The following is a 21,608-nucleotide window of genomic DNA, read 5'->3' on the forward strand; positions in this document are numbered from 1 at the left end:
TTGACAAAGGTAAAAAGTCCTAGAAGTACCAAGCAAGGTAAGTTGAGTTTTGAGCAACAAATGTTATCAAAACTTACAAATTGTGTTAGTACATTTTATGCACTAACTTCGTCGCAGAAATCTACTTGGTATTTCAGATGACCGTAATGAGTATGATTCGCTATACAAATTCAAACAATCAAGTTTAGGTACATTGGCAATGACAATTGGCCTTCCTAATAAATAACAAGGCAGAATTTTAGGCTTTAAACTTGTACAGTGTAAAACTTTTCAAATAATTTTCTAAATCATCATCCCTCTATACAATTTGAATTTTTCAAATATTATTGAATAACTAAAATATGTACAGTGTGTTCTTCACAAGGTAGTTCCTTTTTTTTCAATATTCCTATTTCCATACCTTGATTGCACCATCTCTGCTACTTGAGATCAAAACCCTTTGGCTCAACTTGAGAGATGCTAACGAAAGCACAGAGTCACGGTGACACCCAGCAGAATCAGTGGCTGCCGTGGAAAGGAATGTCTTCTGAGTCAACTTAGTCGACCGCTTGTTCATCTCCTGCTAGACATTTAAGAAAAGATTTAGCAATTTACTTGAACAATCAGGCAAAGCTCAAGCCACGCATCAGCACCAGGAGTTCCTTATCACCCAAGAAAAGAACCATTAATTATAAACTTAAATTTTTAGTACCAAGAAACTTCATAATCACATTAGTTATTCTTCTGACGTGGTAATCCACAGGACAAATTTAATAACCAAACTTGGGATCTACTATGGTCTTTATCCCCTTGCACAATGCAGATGTAAAATTAGTATTCCCTCTAGTTTTGCATCAAATATACAATGTGGATCAACAAATCAGCCTAAATGCTTGCACCATATCAGCATATGTGCCAGCGAAGTTGATCTCCCTTGATACAGTGATTCTTTTCCTATTGGATTACATGCATATTGTCAGGTAAGCAACTTTTATTGGCAATATGCATAGAAGCACAAATGGTCCAGAGAAACAACTTGGAAATAAAAGCCAATCTTCAAATACAATGCTACTGCATCCCATGAAATAAGATTTAGTTATAGTCAAATTTCAACATAATAAAATTCCTAAGATTTAAGTATTTCAGATATTTTACTTGAAAAAGAGAGAATGAACCATTCATGAAACTTGACTGTTCATCTAAAATACTGCAGTAATCAGAAGTTAATGGTAAGTGAAGTTGATGTATAAATAATACTTACTGAAATGTCCAGGAAAGAAGTACAAAGAAACAACATAAACTCGAAAATTACCTGAACAATTTGCACACCAAAGCTAGACCTAATATCATAGTACCCATCATTTCCTACGCCTTTTGTCCATGGACCACAGACACAATAACTATGCTCAGGACTGCAAATCATGAAAAAGAATAATGTAAAACAAAAATAAAAAAATTCACACAGGAACAAGAAAACCCAATGGATTTATTTGAGAACCGTGTATGATCCCAGTAACGTATTGTCAAATCTGCACATCCAGTCAACAGATCTCCCCCAGGTAATGGAAGCAATGATCGAATACCCTGAAGACGAGGGGCTGGTTCATTCAACTCGTCAATCCTATATTTGGAATTGATATTTCTTTTCCCATATAATTGAGAACTTTGCTTTCTAGAAGGCCTCTCTGTCGCTAGAGAAAAATGGGTTGATTCACCTTCGTGCTCACCACTGGCTACTCTCAACACCTGCAAATTTATTTGAAATACAATTATTCGTAAATGCAGCAAATTTTCTTCATTTAACCATCAGGAAGTTTACTATATCATAACTTTTTTTTTTGCACAGGGCAAGTGATACCACATTGTAACTTGCCAACAGATAACAAGGACAAGCAACTCTACACCATTTTTAGGGAAAAAGAAAGAAGGCAAATATCTAGAGACTAATGTTTACATGAGGAATATGAACAAGATCTGGAAAAATATCTAGTCCTTCCAAAGGGTACAGAACTCCAAAAGCCATATGAGGAATCATCCTCTTGTCATATTCCTATAATTATACAGCTGTTTCATTTTAGCAATATGGACCAGCTACAATTTACTCTGATTGATCTGACTGGCATTCTTTTGTACAGGTAATAGATTGGTTCAGGCACCTAGAACCAACCTAAGATTATGAGTTGCATAAAATAGTCTAATTGTGCCAATGTAGGATTGATTGGCATAAAATATTCCATCTCCAATCAAATGGTGAGGAGGGTGGATGTCTGAGGTTGGGCTCCATAGGGGTACAGGCTATCATTTTATTTTGTTTGGATGAGGGATAAAAATCATTGTGCAACTACATCCTAGAACCTCAGTGCCTATATTCTGCTTCTAATTGTAGTGATCCAACCATATCTAAAGCCCTTAATATGGTATTCATTTGTGTAAATACTAGACTAATGAGAACTTCTAGTATGGAGGTATTCTGCAGTAAAGCTGGGTCTACTTGGGTGGGGAAAGGGGAGGAAAGTAACATAGAAATGTATATCAATGATTCATGTACCATATGCAATTCGGTGAGCCTAAAAAGAAATAGTCTAAAACAAAAGCTTGATATACCATACTCAAAGAAGACGGGTTGGTGGGTGTCTCAAGTTTCTATCCACAAAAGTGAGTCAACTATCGTTTATCATGTTTAGGTGAAAATCGATGAGAAACTTTATCTTAGAAAGCTTAGGGTGCATTTGGTTTGTGCATTTTCCATTTTCATTTTTTGAAAAACGCGTGTTTTCTAAAAAATAGAAAATGACTTTTTGACATTTTCTATTTTTTCAGAAAATGCTATCTATTTTTTTAGAAAACAGACATAGAAAATGTAAACCAAACAAAATTTTTCATAAACACGCATTTTCCAAAAAATGAAAATGGAAAACGTACAAACCAAACGCACCCTTAGTGCTTACACTGCATCTGATGGTAATATCAAATGAAGGTTTCTACAATAATTCATTTAGAAATTAGTGCATTCAGCTTTTACATGGTAAACAAGGACTAGTAATGCTTATAAACAAAGTAGAAGCTACTGAAAAACCAGTAACAAATACAAAGTAGTACTGATAAATATAGTAGTGCTAGTGGATAATTAATATTTTTTTAAAAAAAAAACAAATGTTAGAAATCGACACTTCAGATAGAAAAAGTCAAGAAGTAACTTCTAAAAGGAACATGAAGCTTTATTGTGTGTTGCAATGCATGGTCAAGATTCTAATGTAGAATTGCAGCACTTGTTTACTTTGACATACCACAGAGGAAAAGTGAGTGGTCTTAAATACCTGATGACAACTTCCGTTCTCAGCATTCCAGAGGGAGACTTCATTACTTCCAGCAGCAACATAAACTAATGGCCTTGTCACAGCAGACACTGAGTTCAATGGTGGAATTAGTAAGCATAGCTTCTCCACAGGGCAAACCATGGGATATTGCCATGAGTTCACTGGCAGAAGGAACCTGAGATCCCAGAGTGTCAGAACACCTCTAGAAGAACCAGATACAAACCAGTTTCCACATTGACCCATTACAAGAGATGAGACATATCCTTCATCTGGAACAGCTTTAAATGTCCAGGCATCAGAATTTGCCCTTATATCCCAGAGATGAACTCCACATCTCTGGGTGGTGAATAAAACAGTCTGACTAATGCTACTATCTATACTAGAGCAGTTCAACACACTAAGAATCGCACCTTCACCAATTTTTCTGTTCTGGATATCAGCAATACCAGAATACTTTTCTATTACATTACCGAACCCTCTACTTATGTAATTTACAGAAAATAAATGAATCGTTCCATCGCTTGCACCAACAACCACTTGGGCAGTGCCTCGAAGCATAGCTGTACATAAAGCTCGACAACCATCTAGAGAATATGTTAACCTAGACCTAAAAGAGATGTCCTTTTCCAATTTCCTAGTATCCCATATCTTAACAGTCGAATCATCAGATGCACTTATGAAAAAAGTGTGGTCATTTGATACAGTTACATCGTTCACAGAAGATTTGTGCTCCTGGAGATGTGCAACCAGAACTCCACGTGGTTTCCATCCTATATCAGGAACTGAAGATGCTCTTGCAAAGGTAGATAATCCACTTAACTCGGACTGTGAGGCGTCATTCAATGAGCTTCCCTTCAAAGCATCATAAACAGTTATATCCTGAAACTTACTGGTAAGAAGTGCAGATTGCTCAGAGTCCCGGGATACAACATCAGCTTGTTTTTGAACTTGTTTGATGTTGGTGCTGATATTTAAAAAAGAGCTTGAAACCAGTTTGGGTGGAACTGAATTAGATAAGCCAAATGGCTTGTCGAGAGGTTCCAACCGCATGCTTGAAGCAGCGACACCTTTAGGGTTCCATTGACATGAAGATTCAGGACCAATACCAGATGCAAGTTTATCGAGACTAACATAGTACAAGGGAATGCCATCACTAGGCCCATCACAAAGAGAAGTATTAGCTGCTGTTACCTGTGGAGATGTGAATGTAGAAAATTGTGTTTTTTCCGAATAAACAGAATCTCTTATATCCATTGAGCCAGAGATCTGAAAAGATGTCCCTGTTCTTACAGCAACATCCTCCACGACAGGTAAAGATGCATTCAGTGTTGTACTGTTGGCATATTTTCCACTTTGTAAATCTGATTCTCTTTTGACAGAAATATTATTGGATTTCACTTCTCCTGAAACCTTCCTAGTGTGTTCAATAGTTTCCAACTGATTTGAATATGTTGATGAATTATACCATATCCTCCTTTGTCTTTCCAACATGTCAGAACTCCTTGCATTTTCCAGAACTTGATGGTATATTACTTTAGAGACTGGAGGCTTCAGGCATGAAAGTAGAGATGTTTCAGAAGATAAAGAAGTTGGCACCCTATCTAAAAAAGGGAGTAAGACTGGAGAAAGATAAACATGGGAATCTACTGGCCCCAAACTCTTGCTACTAGCAGCAATGAAAGTAACGGCTGATCTTCTAACCCAATAGATTGGATAACATAACAAGGGGAAAACTTTCTCAATCAACCCAAGAAGCATCCTTTTTCGTAGGAAACCACTTTTGCATAATATGGACAAACAATCCAAACCATTCACAATTACAACCTCCATTTCATCACTTAAAGCCTGCTCAATGTATGGTAAAAGATATTCCTCAACACTCACTTGGCCAACAAAATAGCAGAAAAAAATTATATGTTTATAGAAAGCTGATTGAAGCTGCTCATCTCGATCATTGAGAAATGCTGGAAGAATGGGCAATAGGAAATCATTACTATGCTTCTGACCGAAGAAGTAACATAGATGGCCAATATCCTGCATAAGAGCTCGACGGACATTTGGAGTTTGCTTTGGACCCATTACCAGCTCTTGCACAATTTCAGCTAACAATCTCCTTAATTGCATAAGCTGACTGTCAATTCTGTAGCCTCGTTGCTTACTCGGTGATTCCATAATAAGAGGTTGTGATTTTTGTGCTATAGTTGGTTTACCTAGAGGCCCTCCACCAGCTATAGTCTCAGCCTGAATTAAAAATCTATAAGAAGACAACGCAATCTTAGAAATATTACTAGCATAACAAATTCTAACACTCTCCTCTGGATCATCAGGAAGCATGGAAAGCATTGGAAATATATACTCAGGAAAAATCATTGCATCACTAGGAGGGAAATCTTGGACAAGAGTTAAAATGTCACACAATGTTTCAAGAGCAGCACAGCGAACAATAGCAGCTGGATCAGAAAGCATTGCAATAACATATGGAAGGACATGTTGTAGACGATCTTCATCATCAGTGTACAAGGAAGTGGTCTTCAGTAGGAGGAGACCAGCCCTTCTGAGTTGTGGCTGTTTCACACTTCTTATGCAAGAACATACTAATGATGCAATCAGGACCATGCCATCGCAACTGTTTTTGTCACCTGACTGTGGAAAAGATGGCATGCGGTATGTATCTGTCTGGCTATCATAAACATCGATCAAAGAGTCCAGATCACCTTTCAAGATGTTTCTTAGAAATAGAAAATCTTTCTGCTTGTGCCCTTGGAGATCATTTGATGGCTGATCCTTCAAGGTCCTTGATTGCTTAGAAAATCTAGTGCAGTCAGTCTCAGAATCATTAGTAGACAAGATTGTAGCATTCTTCTGTGTTACATCACTGTGCACAGAATGATTTATTTGTTCTACATCCCTCAAGAGTGAAGTGATATCTCCAACAAGCTGAACCTGGCCTGGAATTGTACTCTTCCTTGATCTGCTTCTTGCATCCCCTCTAGCCAAAAGCATACTTTGAGTCACACCTTTAATATTTTGAAAACCTTCTTCGTCTGTGAGTTTGGGAGATGCAGATGAGTCAAGAATGACATCATCTGATGACCTGACACTCATCATTTGTGCATGAATCTTATGGAATGCTCTTTCAATTGCTGCAACCTATGGAAGAACCAAATGGCATCTTTTTACTAGAATGAAATTTAAAATAGATTGCAATTACAGTCAATGGAGGAGGCTTTCTCACCCTTGCATCTGAATCAAGCGGAACCAAATAAGAGAAGAATTTGTGAAGGGATGGTGAGAAATAGCTTGGAAATATTGAAGATGCATAATTTTGCAAGTAACTTTGACTTGATAACCTTGCATTTGGATTTAACTGAATCATATGAAGTATCATTTTCTGAATACCTTCATCTTGTATCTACAATAGTTATAAATCAGATAAGTTCTAGTCAAGAAATGTTAAATTATTTAACCGTATGCAAGCTATTAAAACAAATAGATGATATTAAGAGGAACGCACTTTGAAGCAAAAAAAAAAATCACAAATGGAAATCAACTCAGAGTCCAATTTTTTTATAAAAAGAAAGGAAATAGTACATAAAATGGAGGGAAACCTTAATAACTTGAATGGATGCCTAAAGGTGTACCTTTTCTAGGCACTGACAAGGGTCATATTGCCCTCGCCGATATGCCAGTAGCTGGGATAACTCAAATAATGGTTGTCCCTCCAAAAAAAGTTCAGCAATAACACATCTGAAAGCAAAATACAACAGAAAATCTCATTGCCCATTTACAGGATTGAGTTAATTGTTTGTCCATTTAAATCATTTAACTAGAAAAGGAGATTACAGCCCAGTGGAGGTGATAGATATATTCAGTACGCAGCTAAAGTGACAACCACCTTATACCAGAAATTTATACTACATCAGCATGTGATACATTTAATTTAATGTCTACAGATCATTCTTACCTAGGCATCCTAGATTAAACTTACACCAAACTCACCTATCAGATTGAAACATGGCTTCATTGAAAACTTGGCTGCAACATACAAAATCCTACACTTATCTCATATAGAATAGTCATCCTACTTTTACTTTTTTAAAAATTTAAAAAATAAAGAAATACAAAAACAAGATTATTGATTTTCTCATCATCCTATTTTGCTGGTTAATAATTACCAGGACTAAGCCTTAGAGGGACCATTTAAAAGTTTCCTTTATCTACATCCACAATCAAGATCAAGTTTTCCTGTTGTAGGATGAACTAAATAAAGTTCTCATATAATCTGTAGATAATGAAAAAGGTCATTGAACCACTCACTATCTCTGAGAATTGTATACAAGTGACAAAATTGTTCAAATGAGGCCAAATCCATCAGTAAATTGGTAATTGAGACAAAGTGATAGCACCGACATAATTATGCCCTAGAACCATGGGGGGAGCACTAGTGGGCACAAAAAAAAAGGTCTTGGTAAGAGAAGTACGTGAAGTCATTGTACTTTATGATAGAACCAAACTATCTTTATAGCATACAAAAAAAAGGAAAGAAATTTGCATTACATTCATTCAAATTTGTTCCTATTTATCCCAGATCACCTCCTACAATTGCTAAAATAGATCAGCCTAAAATATTTAAGAATAGGTGCTTGTTCATAAGATAATTAAAAGGTCATTCCAACTCTTCACTTCATTTCACATAGGTTCCTATGAAGCTAGAATTCTTAGAATCCTAAGAATAGGTACCACGTGCTGGTGCAGCTTGGCTCCAGCGATATGAAACAACAACTATTGAATGTGTATAGAAAGAAAAATGGGGAAAAAACCCAAAGAAAATGATTAGAGATAAAGAGTCCCTGAACCATGCAATAGTTCCCATGGCTTAAAATCTCAACTCATATCGGAGTTTCAGTTCATGACCGGAACTATATGGTTTTAGTACCGTATCATGCTGTGCCGATATGGTTTCGGTATTTTTTAAATATAAAATATATTGATTAAAAAATAATCTAAATGTTAAAAAATATAAAATATAAAATAATAAAATAATTTTTAAAAAATGGAATTGCGGCGCCTCCATATGGTAAATAAATAATTTATTATATATTTTTAGAATTAAAACAAATATATATATAAATGTTACCCTGCTCACCCATCTATACCAACCCATGGCCACCTAGAGTTAAATTATTTTTTTAAAAAAAATTAGGGTTTAGTGTTTAGGCTAAAGGAAGTGAAAATTAAAAAAAAAACACTAAATGCCCACGGGTTGCCCATAGATGGGTGAACATGGTAACAAAACATTCTCTCTCTCTCTCTCTCTCTCTCTCTCTCTCTCTCTCTCTATATATATATATATATATATATATATATAATGGGATAGTTTTATTAGGGTTTAATTAAGCATGTTTAGATTCTCCTATTTATACCTAGGAGTTGATTAAAATTATTAACCTAAGGTTTAATAATGGTGCATCCCATGCTCGTCCCCACTACGACCCGTGAAGGTCGTGGTGGCCTTTGCTACCTCCGGCAGCCCGCAATGCTAGTGCCGGGCAGGAATGCCAAACCCGTTTCACCCAGCACATAACAAAATTTTAAACCATGATAATTCCATTTTATCTTTTCTTCATCACTCCAACCCCTCTTTACTTTTTTCAGCCTCCTCTAGCTTTTTCTTACTGTTCCTGCATCCAATCATCCCTATTTAGAATATGCCTATATATAGGGATCAAGACTACTCTATAGAGAAGAAATTCAATCTATGGACCACTCTAGGTCTTAATAGTGATCATAGATGAAACCCTTGTGCAAGAGACTTCTCATCTCTTTTCTTCATCATCATTATACACCTCTCATCTTATTCTACCCTTTTCTTTCCTTCCCAAAATCCCAACAACTCCAAGCCCTCATGTGAAAGAAACTTGTATCCTCTCTTTAGATAAAAGAACAATAAACCTAAATGTATGATCTAGTAGGTCAGTGAGGACCATTGTAGAATTGAAACATGAAAACTGGATTAGTCAAAAGCATAGTATAAGGTGCCGACATGACTGAAAAATAATGTAGACATCAACTAAAATAATTACCATGCCAGCATAGGCAAAATGTAGATAATCTGCATCAACAAATTAATATAATATACCTTCAATACAACACTGTAATATCGCAAATGATTTCATAACGAAAATGGGGTTTCAAAGTTGATAAGTAGTATCATGACTTCAGTTAGCTATCCTCAGATTAACCTCACATCTAATAAAAGAAAATAAAGACATATGTTGACTTTAGGAATTTCTTGAAGGTATAATGTTTTCGTGAATTACAAAAACTGAAATGGTAGTCTGACAGCTATGTTGTGGCTTACCGCCACCACTATGCCTTTGGGAACTCAATTAATGTATACAACTCTAATGGAATTAATTTATACAACACAGCTGAGATGATGCAACTAACTTGAAGAAAATAAAGATAGTGTATTAAGTGAAAAACACACATACCCCAAGGAGAAAATGTCCATCGATGGTTTTAATGGTGCATCTGGTACAACAGGTGACTCACCTCCATGATCATAAAACCTCTAAAAGAAGAATAACAGATGTACATTTCTCTCTTATAGAAGATTTAAACAATAAATGTAAAAATTTATAAATATGAAATGAAAAATAGGACCATAGGAAGTACTTCTATCGATTCTTGGGAGTTCAGTCATGAAACTTAAGAAAATTTTGAATCTCCAAGAAGACAGACATGAACATGCCCACTCATACATTACAGAGAGCTAAGTTATTAAAAGGTACTTCATCAGATTTAGAACACTAACATAGATGTTAAATTGATGTCTTTTTTTGCTTTGGTGTCTTATTCTCAAGTATCATCCCCAAAAAGAAAATTGTGATCTTTTCATGCACGTAATGAGAGATACGAACAAGGAATCTCTTCTTCATATAAACATTATTTCATAAGTTCATTAATATAGGTAGTTCTCACAATGCTTTAATTATCCATGTAGCCACTACATCTTCTCCAAAAACTACGAGTATAATAGGAAATTCATATAATAGTGCCATCCTGAGATTCTCATATGCTCTTATGCATCGCATGTCCAGTTTTTAAAGGATGATTTCATTGTCAATACTGGTCAAAAAGAAAAAACTTTATATGAATGTATAGGACCACATGATATTCATCAAATCAACTTGTTATAATGTACAGCAATTAGCTTAGTACATTAAGCAGCCTTCACTTTCTTTCATCCTTCTAGAAACTTCCGACATGTCTCCGACAAAGGATTGAACTAATGGTGCATAGATCCTATGGGTGTTGTGCAGTCCTACAATGGGAACATCAATTGACAAAAGGGTTAGTTCTCTCCTTCAAAGACCGAAGTTACAGGGTGCATACATTGACAAACAGGTCATCCTAAGACCATCCTCTTTCTGATTTGCTTATGCAGGCATGTTTATATGATTTTTTCAAGGATGGTTTCATCAATAATATCAATCACTAAAAAGGGATCTTAGATTAGTTGATAAAAACTATATGGAATTTCATGCAGCATCTTGTTACAGTGCATGACAATTCGGTCTAGTACATTCATCACCTTACCCTTCCCTTTCAATTTTGACCAAACCTGCAAACTGTTTCATTCTCAAGGCTATAATGAGAAATCACCTAATACTCAAGCCTCAAAATATCTTGATAAAATAAGTGTATGGTCCAACTATCTCTAGGCCAACAGCATCCCCTCTTTCAACATCTGAGCCTCTCTGCTCTTCTCACTCACAAATTATCGCATTCCTCTTCATCATCATTAACCTCAAATTTAGACTAATTTGAATCATCATTGTTGTCTACTGCTACCACAGCACAACTTCCTCCCCATAGTCACTTAGGAAATCATGATCTTCATGTACTCTAATTTTAACTTGGCTAAGACAGCCACATAAAGACCCTTCATGGCCTCTAACATGTCCATCCCTACCTATCTCCTCTGGCTTTGCTAAAGTCTGCAACTGACTTGTTAAAACAATTATTTTACTTAAAAGGCCTTACTTAATTCTTCAAATTTTAAGGCACTTGGAGGCCTCTTGAGCTTGTTTGGATCCTTATAGAACTTCGATTTCGATGGTTTCCCAGTCATTTTTTCTGATTCATCTCGATACTTCATCAAAAGCTCGGAATCAACTTTTTTGGGTGCCAGCCTTAGAATTCTCCCTCTTCATCTTGAGGGATTGAAATCAGGGTTTCAAAAGGGGTAAGGAGAAGCAAAGACCTAAAGACCCCAGATTATCTCTGCCCTAGTGTTGTGATCAGGTTGACACCCACATGGATGCTCCACAAATTCTCCAAGAGGAAAAAAAAAGGTCTGAGCTCATAAGCCCACAGGTATAATTCAAAAAAAAATTCAGACGATATTATCCATTAATCTATCCATTAAGTACACACATGGATACTTCATCAATCTATCCATTATCTTCTATGATCTTCCAATCAAATAAATTTAAATAATGAAAGAAAAATAAATAAATTATTTTTTAACTTAATTAAATAAATTTTTATTTAATCAAAGTGTCGCATCAAATTTAATTGTTTCTTGACATTTGAACCAAGCTAAGAAAAGATACAAAAGATAAAAAGTTTGGCACAATCTTACCGAATCATAGTTTTCCCATTGCTTGCTTGCATAATCTTTTGACATCATAAAAGTCAAAAAAAAAAAAAAACTGCGTGAATGTTTGATATCAAATTTTATCCTCTTTTTTTTTGCATTTTAAGATAATTTTTTAAAAGTTTTTAGATACTAATTAAGCTATGTTAAAGTAATATTTAAGGTTCACAGGTTGAATGGAAATCAAAAAAAAAGGTTAGGTGGAGTCCATCAAGTAAACATGTGGATTAGGAATAAGTGGAGACTCAAAAACACTCTCCTCCCTTCTGTCCCTCGATCTCTCTTTTGTATATTTCATCAATTCCTATGCTAAATCCAATGTCGTGCCGATTGGCAAGGGGAACGACAAATTCTACCTATGCCGACTGACACAGCACTTCAAACCATGATACTATCTTTAATTTAAGAGGTGCTGAGAAAGAAATCCATACAGACCATTCTAAAGATTCTCGCCAATTTTGTCTTTTAAAGATAGACTCTCTTACAGATAGGCATCAAATTCAATCCAAGTGTTGCATCATTAAAGTTTCAAAGACATTGTAATAGTATTATGTCTTTGTGATTCCTATCAAGCATCTTTTTGGTTTTTTTACTTATGGGATTGTGTTTTTCATGTAGAAAGGCAAGCATAGATATTTGGGCATAAGAGTTAATAATTCTATATTAAAGTGTTATTGGACATAAGAGTTAATAATTCTATATTATAGTCTATGATTTGTCCACGTGTTTTATTTAGTTATTGGGTGTTATATATAATAATTCACTTTCATGAATACAAAAATACAATATTCTTTCACAATTCATTACTCTAAGAGCCTAGCTAGCCGTATCAATCTATAACAATTTTTTATTTTAGCCTAAGAGGACTCAAAAAGTACTCCCATTTTGCCCACTCAATCTTTGTTCCATGCATGATACATTCATCAATATCTACTCCTATGAAATATACTTGATGACACTACTCCATTTTTCCTTACAAGTATAATATAGTTTAAAGACTATGATTGTTTTTCACAACTCACTTGTTCTTATCCTAAACCCAAACCTCCACGTTCATTACACCCTTTGATAAATTCAAATCTGTCTTTTAATACCATTTGATGAAACTTTTAATCACAAAGATCGAAGATGCTAAAAAAGCATCAGAGTAGTACATAACTAACCTCAGGTGCAAGATAACATCGCCTTCTCCCACCCGTGTCAAAGAAGAATGAAAAATCAGAAGGGTCATCATCTGGTATATATGTTGGCTTGAAAGACGCAAAGTCAGCAAGATATAACCAATTCCAAGAGGTGACTAGGACATTCTCACACTTGATGTCACCTATTATTAACAAAACACCTCATTTATGAATATTTCCAACATGGGATTTTCAGAGCAAGACATTTTCCTTCCGGCAAAAAGAATTGTTCTCACCATGGCAAACTCCTTTATTGTGACTCTGCTCCACTGCACAAAGTAACTGCACATGCAAATAAGCTAGGTTCAGACCCATATTTAGAAAGGAAAGTGGCACACTCAAGGTAAAAATGGATCAAAAAGCGAGCATAAAATTTCATAAAGCTATCAATTTTCAGGTGGGAGAAGAAATTTTATCTCAACAAAAATGTATTAATAAAGATGATTAATCACTTCATGATGAATGACAAATTAAGAGATACCTGAAATGCAAGCCATTTTTTCTCAATAAGGCTGAGGAAGGGTCTGGTACTCAACCGATCATGAAGGTTGCTGAAGAAGTATTGCCTCAAAAGATAAGCCGCCTTGTCAGTTTCCAGCCAGAACTATATGCCAACTTGGAAGCTTAGAAACAATGTTGAAAGAGAACCAAAAAAAATTTAAAAAAAATAAAAACTAGAAGGAAGAAGAAGCATAAGGCTGCATGAAAACATTTATAAGGCTTAACTAGGCAAGCAACTATTTTCTGCAATAGAAATGAAAAAATTCTTCATTTGTTCACCCAATAAGTATTAATTTCCTCATACAGGTGATTAGACAATGTGAGAATTCTATATCTATATATAGGCAGAAAATATTTTATAGACCGAGATACGATAGAGTAGCTAGTTTCTAATAAAAATTAAGAGAGTGTTTGGCTGAGCTTATAAGCTCTCTAAAACAGCTTATAAGTTGTTTTGGAGCTTATAAACTCTTTAAATTTGTTTGGTAAAATTTTTTTCAAACAGCTTATAAGCTGTCAAAATAAGCTATTTTGAAGCTTATAAGCTGTTTTTAAAAAAGTATAGAAGACCCTACTTTTTAAAAAAAGATCTTATTTTAATAATTTTCTTCTCCAAAATATCCTTATATAATTTCATAAATCTTCATTTTATCCTCCATAAATTTTTATAAACCTAATATCTCTCTATCTCCGTTGACTTCTCTTCCAGCGTCGTGTCATCTTCTCCGCCAACGCCTCTTTCCAATTTTCTCTCCCCCAGTGCAGAAATTCACCCAAAACCCTCTATTAATAAAAAGCCCAAAATCCTCTATTAATAGTATTACACCCTTTTTGATAATTTTATTAATAAAAAGATCTTATAATACCAAACACATCAATACCTTTAAATTGATTGTAGTAAGTACACCCAAACACTTTAACAGCTTATTTTTAAAATAAGACCTAACAACTTATAAGCTCCTAAAACAACTTATAAGTTGTACGAGCTTATAAGCTGTTTTTAATAAGTTAGCCAAACACCCTCTAAATCGAGATATGATAGAGTAGGTAATTTCCAATAAAAAAATTTTTTAGGGTTTTTATTAGAGAAGTCTATTATTTTACAAAGAATAAGTCGTGATATCAATAATCAATCTATAAAAAATCTCATGCATTAGACAAGCTTTTAAATTAAAACAATTTTCAATTTCAACATGGTATCAAAACTGTAATCTCTTTTCTTTCTCTCTCCAACTCCATCTTTTAAAATCTCTTTTCTTTTATTCTTGCCAATTATAGGCTTTTCCCTTTTTTCTCTTCTTCTATTTTTTTTCCTTTTCCATGTGATGCCTTTAGCCAAAACCTTAAAGCTGCAAACTCATAATTCCTCTTCTTCTCTTCTCCTTCTCTCCTTATCAGAGCTCATAATTATTTTGCTCTCGTACTTGATGGTTTTAATCCTCTCGTATGTTTAAATTCATCTTTATATCATGTTTTACAAGTAAGGATCTATTTTGAGTTCATTACAATTTTTCCTTCATTTATGGCATTATTTCTTAAAATGTGAACTTAGTTTTGTAGGAAATCAAGATGAGCCATGGACTCGAGCCGAATTGAACCAATCTTAGCCCAAGGCTAGGGTTAAGGAGAGAGTTTGCTCAAGATTAAAAGAGATCTGGCTCAATTGAGGGGTTCACCTCCTCAAGTAATCAATGGTTCAATCAATCAACGGTTCACAACTTGGTTCAATTTGGAGGGGCCCACAATTAAAAGCCGATTCAATTTAGAGTCTGGTTCAAGATCGAGGGTTGGTTCAAGTGTTGAAGGGGTTCATCAAGGAAGAGATTCGGTTCATCATCCAAAGGTGGTTCACAACTTGAGAGGGTTGGCTCAATCGGAGTTGGTTCATCTTGGTTCAGTTCACTTGGAGAAAGGAGGTCAGTTCAATTGAAGCAAATCCAGTTCATCTCATGGAGAACTCACACAGCCCCCTCATCCGGAGAGGTCACGCATGCCTCCTCCATCCAAGCTCACGCACCTCATCTCCCTCATCAACTGAACGCCATCACTCTCCTCTTCCATCCCATCTCACAAGGAAAATCGCATCTCCACCCCATCTCTAGCGGCCACCTTCCTCCACATCAAGCTCTCGACCCAATTGGGAAAGGCTCCATCGTCATCCACCTCCGGCCACGCCATCTCCACATCAAGCCCTCGGCCCGATTGGGAGAGGTGCCACCACCTCATCCACCGGAGCTCTCGACCATATTGGGAGAGACTCCATCATCGTGCACCGCCGTCGGCAACTACATCTCCATCAACCGGAGCTCTCAACCCGATTGGGAGAGGCCCCATCATCATCCACCTCTGGCCACGCCATCTCCACAAGCCCTTGACCCAATTGAGAGAGGAACCACCGTTCCACATCTCCGACCATCCATCATCCGCAATCCCAAGACTCCTCCACAAGCTTCTTCCAATACTTAGAGATCTCTAGTGCTTGGTTTTCCATTTAGTTTTTTGATTGTAATGTGTTTGGTTTAATTCCCCTTATATTACTTTCATTTCAGTCAATGCATTTTAATTCATTTAATTCCAACAATGATTTAGTTCATTTGAATGTTATTGATGTTTGTTATTTGGTAGGAATGCAAGTAGGTTAGATTAGATTAGATTGCAATGTTTTCATTACTTTCACTATGATTATAGTTTAGTGTTCATGTTTGTAGTTTAGTGAATTTACATACTTGTCAATTGCATTTATTTCTCTTTACTGCCCCTAGCTTTAGCATCTGAAACACAGACCCCCATTAAAACTTGATCATGAGATTATCATACACCACTGCATTTTGAGTTGCCCTATATTGCACTAGAATAGAATGTTGGGTATTGAATTTTACTGTATCATGACAATACAATTATTCAGATAACAAGTGTTATCATCCTCCTTTAAAGAATTCTCTATGTCGGCATGCGTTACTTTAAATACACAAGCATCTTACTTCACCACACCTTATTTAAAATTTAATACTAGAAGATAAGGATAGAGAATTTCATACTCAGACATTCCTTCCAATCTTTAAGTTAGTATCCAAATTTATATTAAATCCTGTGTCTGAATTATGTAAAACCCTATGTCTGAACTTGTGTTTAAATCAATGCATGAAAATTCCAATTTTGTCATTGAAACAGTAAAACTTAATTTGAGGAAGAAGATGGTTATCTCTAAACTAATGGAAGTCTAAGAATCTAACCCAGATCATAAGAATGAGTTTGATGTCAAGAATGCATTTTTGCATGGAGAATTAGAGTAAGAAATTTATATGGAGGTATGAACAGAATCTGAAAATAATTTGGAAGTTCAAATAATATAAAAGTCTTGTATGGATTTAAGCAATCACCAATCGCATGATTTGCAAAGTTATAATCATCATGGAGTATAGAAAGAGCCAAGGGAATCACCCTTTGTTTATTAAATACTATTTTTCAAAGGGAGTCACAACGCTTAGCATATGTTGATAATATAATTGATCCTGTCTGAAATCTGCGAAGACGTGCGCTGGCTTCGGTGAACGATGCTCCTCGCTGAAGATAGCATGCTGGAAATATGGAAGAAGCCCTCCGCGACCCTACGCACAACGAGACAAACCAACAAAGCGTTAGTGACCTAAGACCGGGGTGGGGATCCCTGGCTAGGCCCTCCGACGCTCAAGTCAGTTTCTCTCTCAAAGGTGGAAGAAAGGAAGAAGAACAGTAACTAAAGTGAAATAGAGTTTAGATGCTAGAACTTGCGTACCTTGCCAACGGAGAGGATGAGGATCCCCCTTTTTATACTACCTCATGTGACCTCCATAGTCGTGAAATAGTCCCCGGTTCGTTAGGGTTTGTTAGGAGATGAAGTCATCTTCTATACTTCGTGCAATAATCCCTTAAAGAATCATTTTTGTACCCCAGATATACCTCTTTTGTCGTTTGTGACTTATATTTGTGATGGGGACACGTCATTATAATTGAAGAAGCTTCTAGAAGATATTTCCCGCCAAATATGCTAGGTTGTTATATTTTCAGTCGGTCCTTTAAACCGGTCGCATATATAATAAGAATATCATTTGTTAGGTGTGTCTCGACCGGTCGTTCAAGTCGGTCGCATATGTTAAGAATATCTCTTGTTGGTCATGTCTCGGTCGATCGTTAAGACCAGCCGCATATATGAGCTCATGAGTACATGCTTGTTAAGAACCATATATAAAACTAAGTGTCTTTATGCTCGGACGGGCTTTGCTCGGCCGAGCATATATGAGCATGTGGGTGCTCGCTCGATCTTCAATCGACCGATGATATGTTGAAACTATGCATAAGGATAAGTGTCTTTATGCTCGGGCAGGTTTTGCCCAACCGAGCATATATGAGCATGTGGGTGCTCGTTCGGTCTTCAATCGGCCAATAACATGCTGAGAACCATATATAAGGCTAAATACTTTTATGCTTGGGCGGGCTTTGTCCGGTCGAGCCGAGCATATATGAGCACTTGGGTGCTCGCTCGGCCTTCGATCGACCGGTAATATACTAGAAGTAATACATAAGAAGTGCCTTCACGCTCGGGCAGGCTTTGCACGGTCGAGCATATATGAGCATATGAGTGCTCGCTCGGCCTTCGGTTGGTCCGTAACCTATTGAGAATCATATATATATGGCTAAATGTCTTTATGCTCAGGCGGGCTTTGCCCGACCGAGCGTATATGCTGGGAACCATATATAAGACTAAATGTCTTTATGTTCGAGCGGACTTTGCTCGGTCGAGCATATACGAACACGTGAGTGCTCGCTTGGTCTTCGGTCGGCCGGTAATATACTGAGAATCATATATAAGACTAAATGCCTTTATGCTCAGGCGAGCTTTGCTCGGTCGAGCATATACGAGCACGTGGGTGCTTGCTCGGCCTTCGGTCAGCCGGTAATGTACTAGAAGTAATACATAAGGCTAAGTGCCTTAAGCCCGCCCAAGTGTATATGAGCACATGGATGCTTGCTCGACCTTCGGTCGACCGATAATATGCTGAGAATCATATATAAGGTTAAATGCCTTTATGCTCGGGCGAACTTTGCTCGGTCGAGCATGTATGAGCACGTGGGTGCTCGCTCGTCCTTCACTCAACCGGGTATGTATCTTTCCTATCTTTCTCGACCTTGACCCCTCCTTCACTCTCCAGGCCAACCTATCATAACCCGTATCAATAATAATGGCAGAAAATGAGGTGACACATTCTAAACAAGACATTTTTATCTTCCAATATAAATATATTACAAATCTCCTTGAAGAAAAAGGTAATGCACCATGCAAGTCAGCAAGTAGTGCAATAGACTTGGAATGGCATAAAAAGTAGTAGTAGATAAGGAAACGTATCAATGCCCAGTAGAGAAAAATTATTGATCTAGCTCATGCACAACCGGACATACATAGTTGAAGTAATTAGTCAATTCATCCATAACCCAAGAGAGGTTCATCTGCAAGTAGCCCACCAAGTATTGTAACACTCAAAGGAACACCATGAAAGGGATTCTAAGGATATTTTGTTTAAAAGAAATGAAGGTGCTAGAGGTATATACGGATACTAATTATGCTAGGTCAATGGTTGACAGCAGGTCAACCACAGAATATTGCACCTTTCTTGGTGGTAACCTTATGACATGGAGGAGCAAGAAACAATATGTTGTAGCGTCGTCTAGTGCAGGGGCATAATTCTGAATAATGGTTCATGATGTGTGAACTACTTTGGTTAAAAATCACCTTAGTAGACTGGAAGATCAAGTAGAATAGCCAATGAGACTTTATTGTGACAACAAAATTGTGAGTAGCATAGCTCACAATCCAATACAACATGATCGAATGAAGCACATTAAAATCAACAGATGCTTCATCGAGGAGACTAGGGAGAGAGTTGATTTGTACCTCTTACATAACTACACATGGACCACCTGCAGATATAATTACTAAAGGGTTAAATAGCTCAATGTTTCAAAGTATTGTATCTAAGCTAGGAATTATAAATATCTATTTCCTAACTTGAGGGGGAGTGTAGAAAATCATCATTTTATAATCATATATAGGTTGACAAAATTCCATAAATTATGGGATATGATAGGTGTAGCCAGTTTCCATATAAATTGTTTAGTTTGTTTTACAAAAGTCTATTAGAGTTTTTAATGATTTTATCAGAAAAGGGATGAGGATCCCATGTAGTAGACAAGTTTTAAAGTTAATAAATTTTCAATTTCGACAAGCAACTGCACTAAATAAAGAATGAGTTCTTGGTAAAATTCTAAAATACAAGTAACTGAAAGTCAAAACTTCCTACTGTCTAGTGTTATGCTATGCTACAGAGATAAATTCCAGAAAGTTGGCACATATTGACAAGAAATTGAGTAGTTAACCATTGAGAAAACAATGCTCACTTGGAATGGCCAAACATGAGGATGCTGCACGGATTGGAAGATATCCCTAATCTGAGCCAACCTCCTCTCGTATTCCTAAAAAATCAGGCGCATCAAGTAGCTCGCTTTGAACAACAAGCTCAGTAAAACAACGAGAGAACGTGAGGGAAAGAAACCCTGAGGTCGAGGGGTTCGCCGCGCTTGAAATAGACCTTGACGAGGACTAGGCCCTCGTCGTGCTTGCAGAGTATGGATTTGAAGAAGCGTCCACGGCCTAGGAGCTCCACTAGCACCAGATTATAACTGGAAGGAAGGTCGTGGAGGTAATACTCCGACGCGGACACCTGGGTCGTCCTTGCGATCTTATTCCCCATGGCTCCACCACCTACCGAAAAAGCAGCTCGGACCCTCCGCGCCGCTCCTTTCTCCTCCTCCTAGTTGTTTCTATCTGACGGGCATTGAGCATGGATCCCCAGACGATGCGAGAATGGAGTGGATTAGGGTTCTGGCACGCGGGTTGATTCTTAATTTCAATCAATGCACCAGAAGCAGGAGCAATTGTTAGAGAATCCGTGCCGCTCTCCCATCCACCACGTCGGCGTCGCGTCGGCGTCGCCGCTGCTCCGGCGGCTTCTCCCAGCCTTAATGGAAGGAACGACCCGGGGCCCTCTCAACCTGGATCCTTTGGCAACAAGTTACGTCTTGTTCAACAGGTATCCAAATACGGATGGCACTCGATGAACCAGGTAACAGTGGACCGACTGATCGCGCCGTAGTTAGATCGAACGCGGATACCTAGTGACGCCATCCCAGGAGGCAGTTGTATGGCACTCGATTACGTTCATCCCAACGCCCTCATAAATTTATCTCAGGTCAACTAAAACACAGACGACTATTAGTCTTTGGAATAATGACTAACACATAAGGGAGATATTTATCTCGACTTTGCTGAGATTCGAATTCCAGATCTCATTATGATAACACTTCATGCGCTAGTCACTAGACTCATCCGAGATGAGTTGTATTGCACTCGAGCAAGTATGACGGTAGAACGGATCTTCAGGGTTTAGGGCAATAAATGAAGCGGATTTTAGGTTAAGCAAAGTTCAAACTTCGTTTTCTTTAATTATTTTATTTAAATTATAAAGATAAAAATATGTTAAGTAAGTTCAATAAAAAAAAAATATTTATCCAAACTTAATGAAATTTTTTAATATAAATTAAATTGAACATTCGTACAAATATGATAATATTTACACCAAATGTCTTTTATCTTCTGTGTCTCACTGTGATATAAAAGAGGTAAATTAGTTACATCTAAAGGGAGAGGGTTATTTATCATTTGAACTATTGTTTATTGATATAAATTTATTATTTGAAAACTAAATTAGATTGAATATTGGAATAAAAATGATAATCTTCATTTCAAATAGTCTAATATTATCGGTCCACCAACTAAATATAGATATATAAATAGTGATAAATATTTTTATCCTAATATAATAGTCATTTATATAAGAAAGGTTAACATGATTTATAAAATATAAGTTTGAA

General features: G+C 36.7%; 1 protein-coding gene across 4 annotated transcripts; it reads right to left on the reverse strand.

Annotated features, from left to right (window-relative positions):
* Positions 1-212: 212 nt before the first annotated feature.
* On the reverse strand, positions 213-20,759 carry LOC122051106 (serine/threonine-protein kinase VPS15-like). 4 transcript variants are annotated; one of them, XM_042612065.1, is made up of 12 exons: positions 20,231-20,759; positions 20,076-20,150; positions 13,624-13,746; positions 13,379-13,424; positions 13,125-13,285; positions 9,791-9,870; positions 6,938-7,043; positions 6,532-6,708; positions 3,297-6,446; positions 1,478-1,725; positions 1,292-1,391; positions 213-559 (listed from the first exon to the last, which is right to left on the reverse strand). In XM_042612065.1, the coding sequence occupies exons 1-12, from the start codon at positions 20,426-20,428 to the stop codon at positions 389-391; spliced, it is 4,635 nt and encodes a 1,544-aa protein (XP_042467999.1). In that variant the 5' UTR covers positions 20,429-20,759; the 3' UTR covers positions 213-388. The 4 variants fall into 4 exon arrangements, with proteins under 4 accessions (XP_042467999.1, XP_042467998.1, XP_042468001.1 ...); XM_042612064.1 differs by having other exon boundaries at positions 213-562; XM_042612067.1 differs by lacking the exons at positions 20,076-20,150; positions 20,231-20,759 and adding an exon at positions 17,085-17,102 and having other exon boundaries at positions 213-562.
* Between the last annotated feature and the right edge of the window lie 849 nt (positions 20,760-21,608).

This window comes from Zingiber officinale, chromosome 3A (genome assembly GCF_018446385.1).
Source record: "Zingiber officinale cultivar Zhangliang chromosome 3A, Zo_v1.1, whole genome shotgun sequence".
Classification (NCBI taxonomy): Eukaryota; Viridiplantae; Streptophyta; class Magnoliopsida; order Zingiberales; family Zingiberaceae; genus Zingiber; species Zingiber officinale.

Coding starts and splice junctions, on each gene's coding strand:
- LOC122051106 (XM_042612064.1), bottom strand. CDS start 20,428: ATGGGGAATAAGATCGCAAGGACGACCCAGGTGTCCGCGTCGGAGTAT. Junction 7,044..9,790: donor ATGGACATTTTCTCCTTGGG/GTATGTGTGTTT, acceptor TTTTGCTTTCAG/ATGTGTTATTGCTGAACTTT. Junction 563..1,291: donor TTGGTGTGCAAATTGTTCAG/GTAATTTTCGAG, acceptor TTAAATGTCTAG/CAGGAGATGAACAAGCGGTC.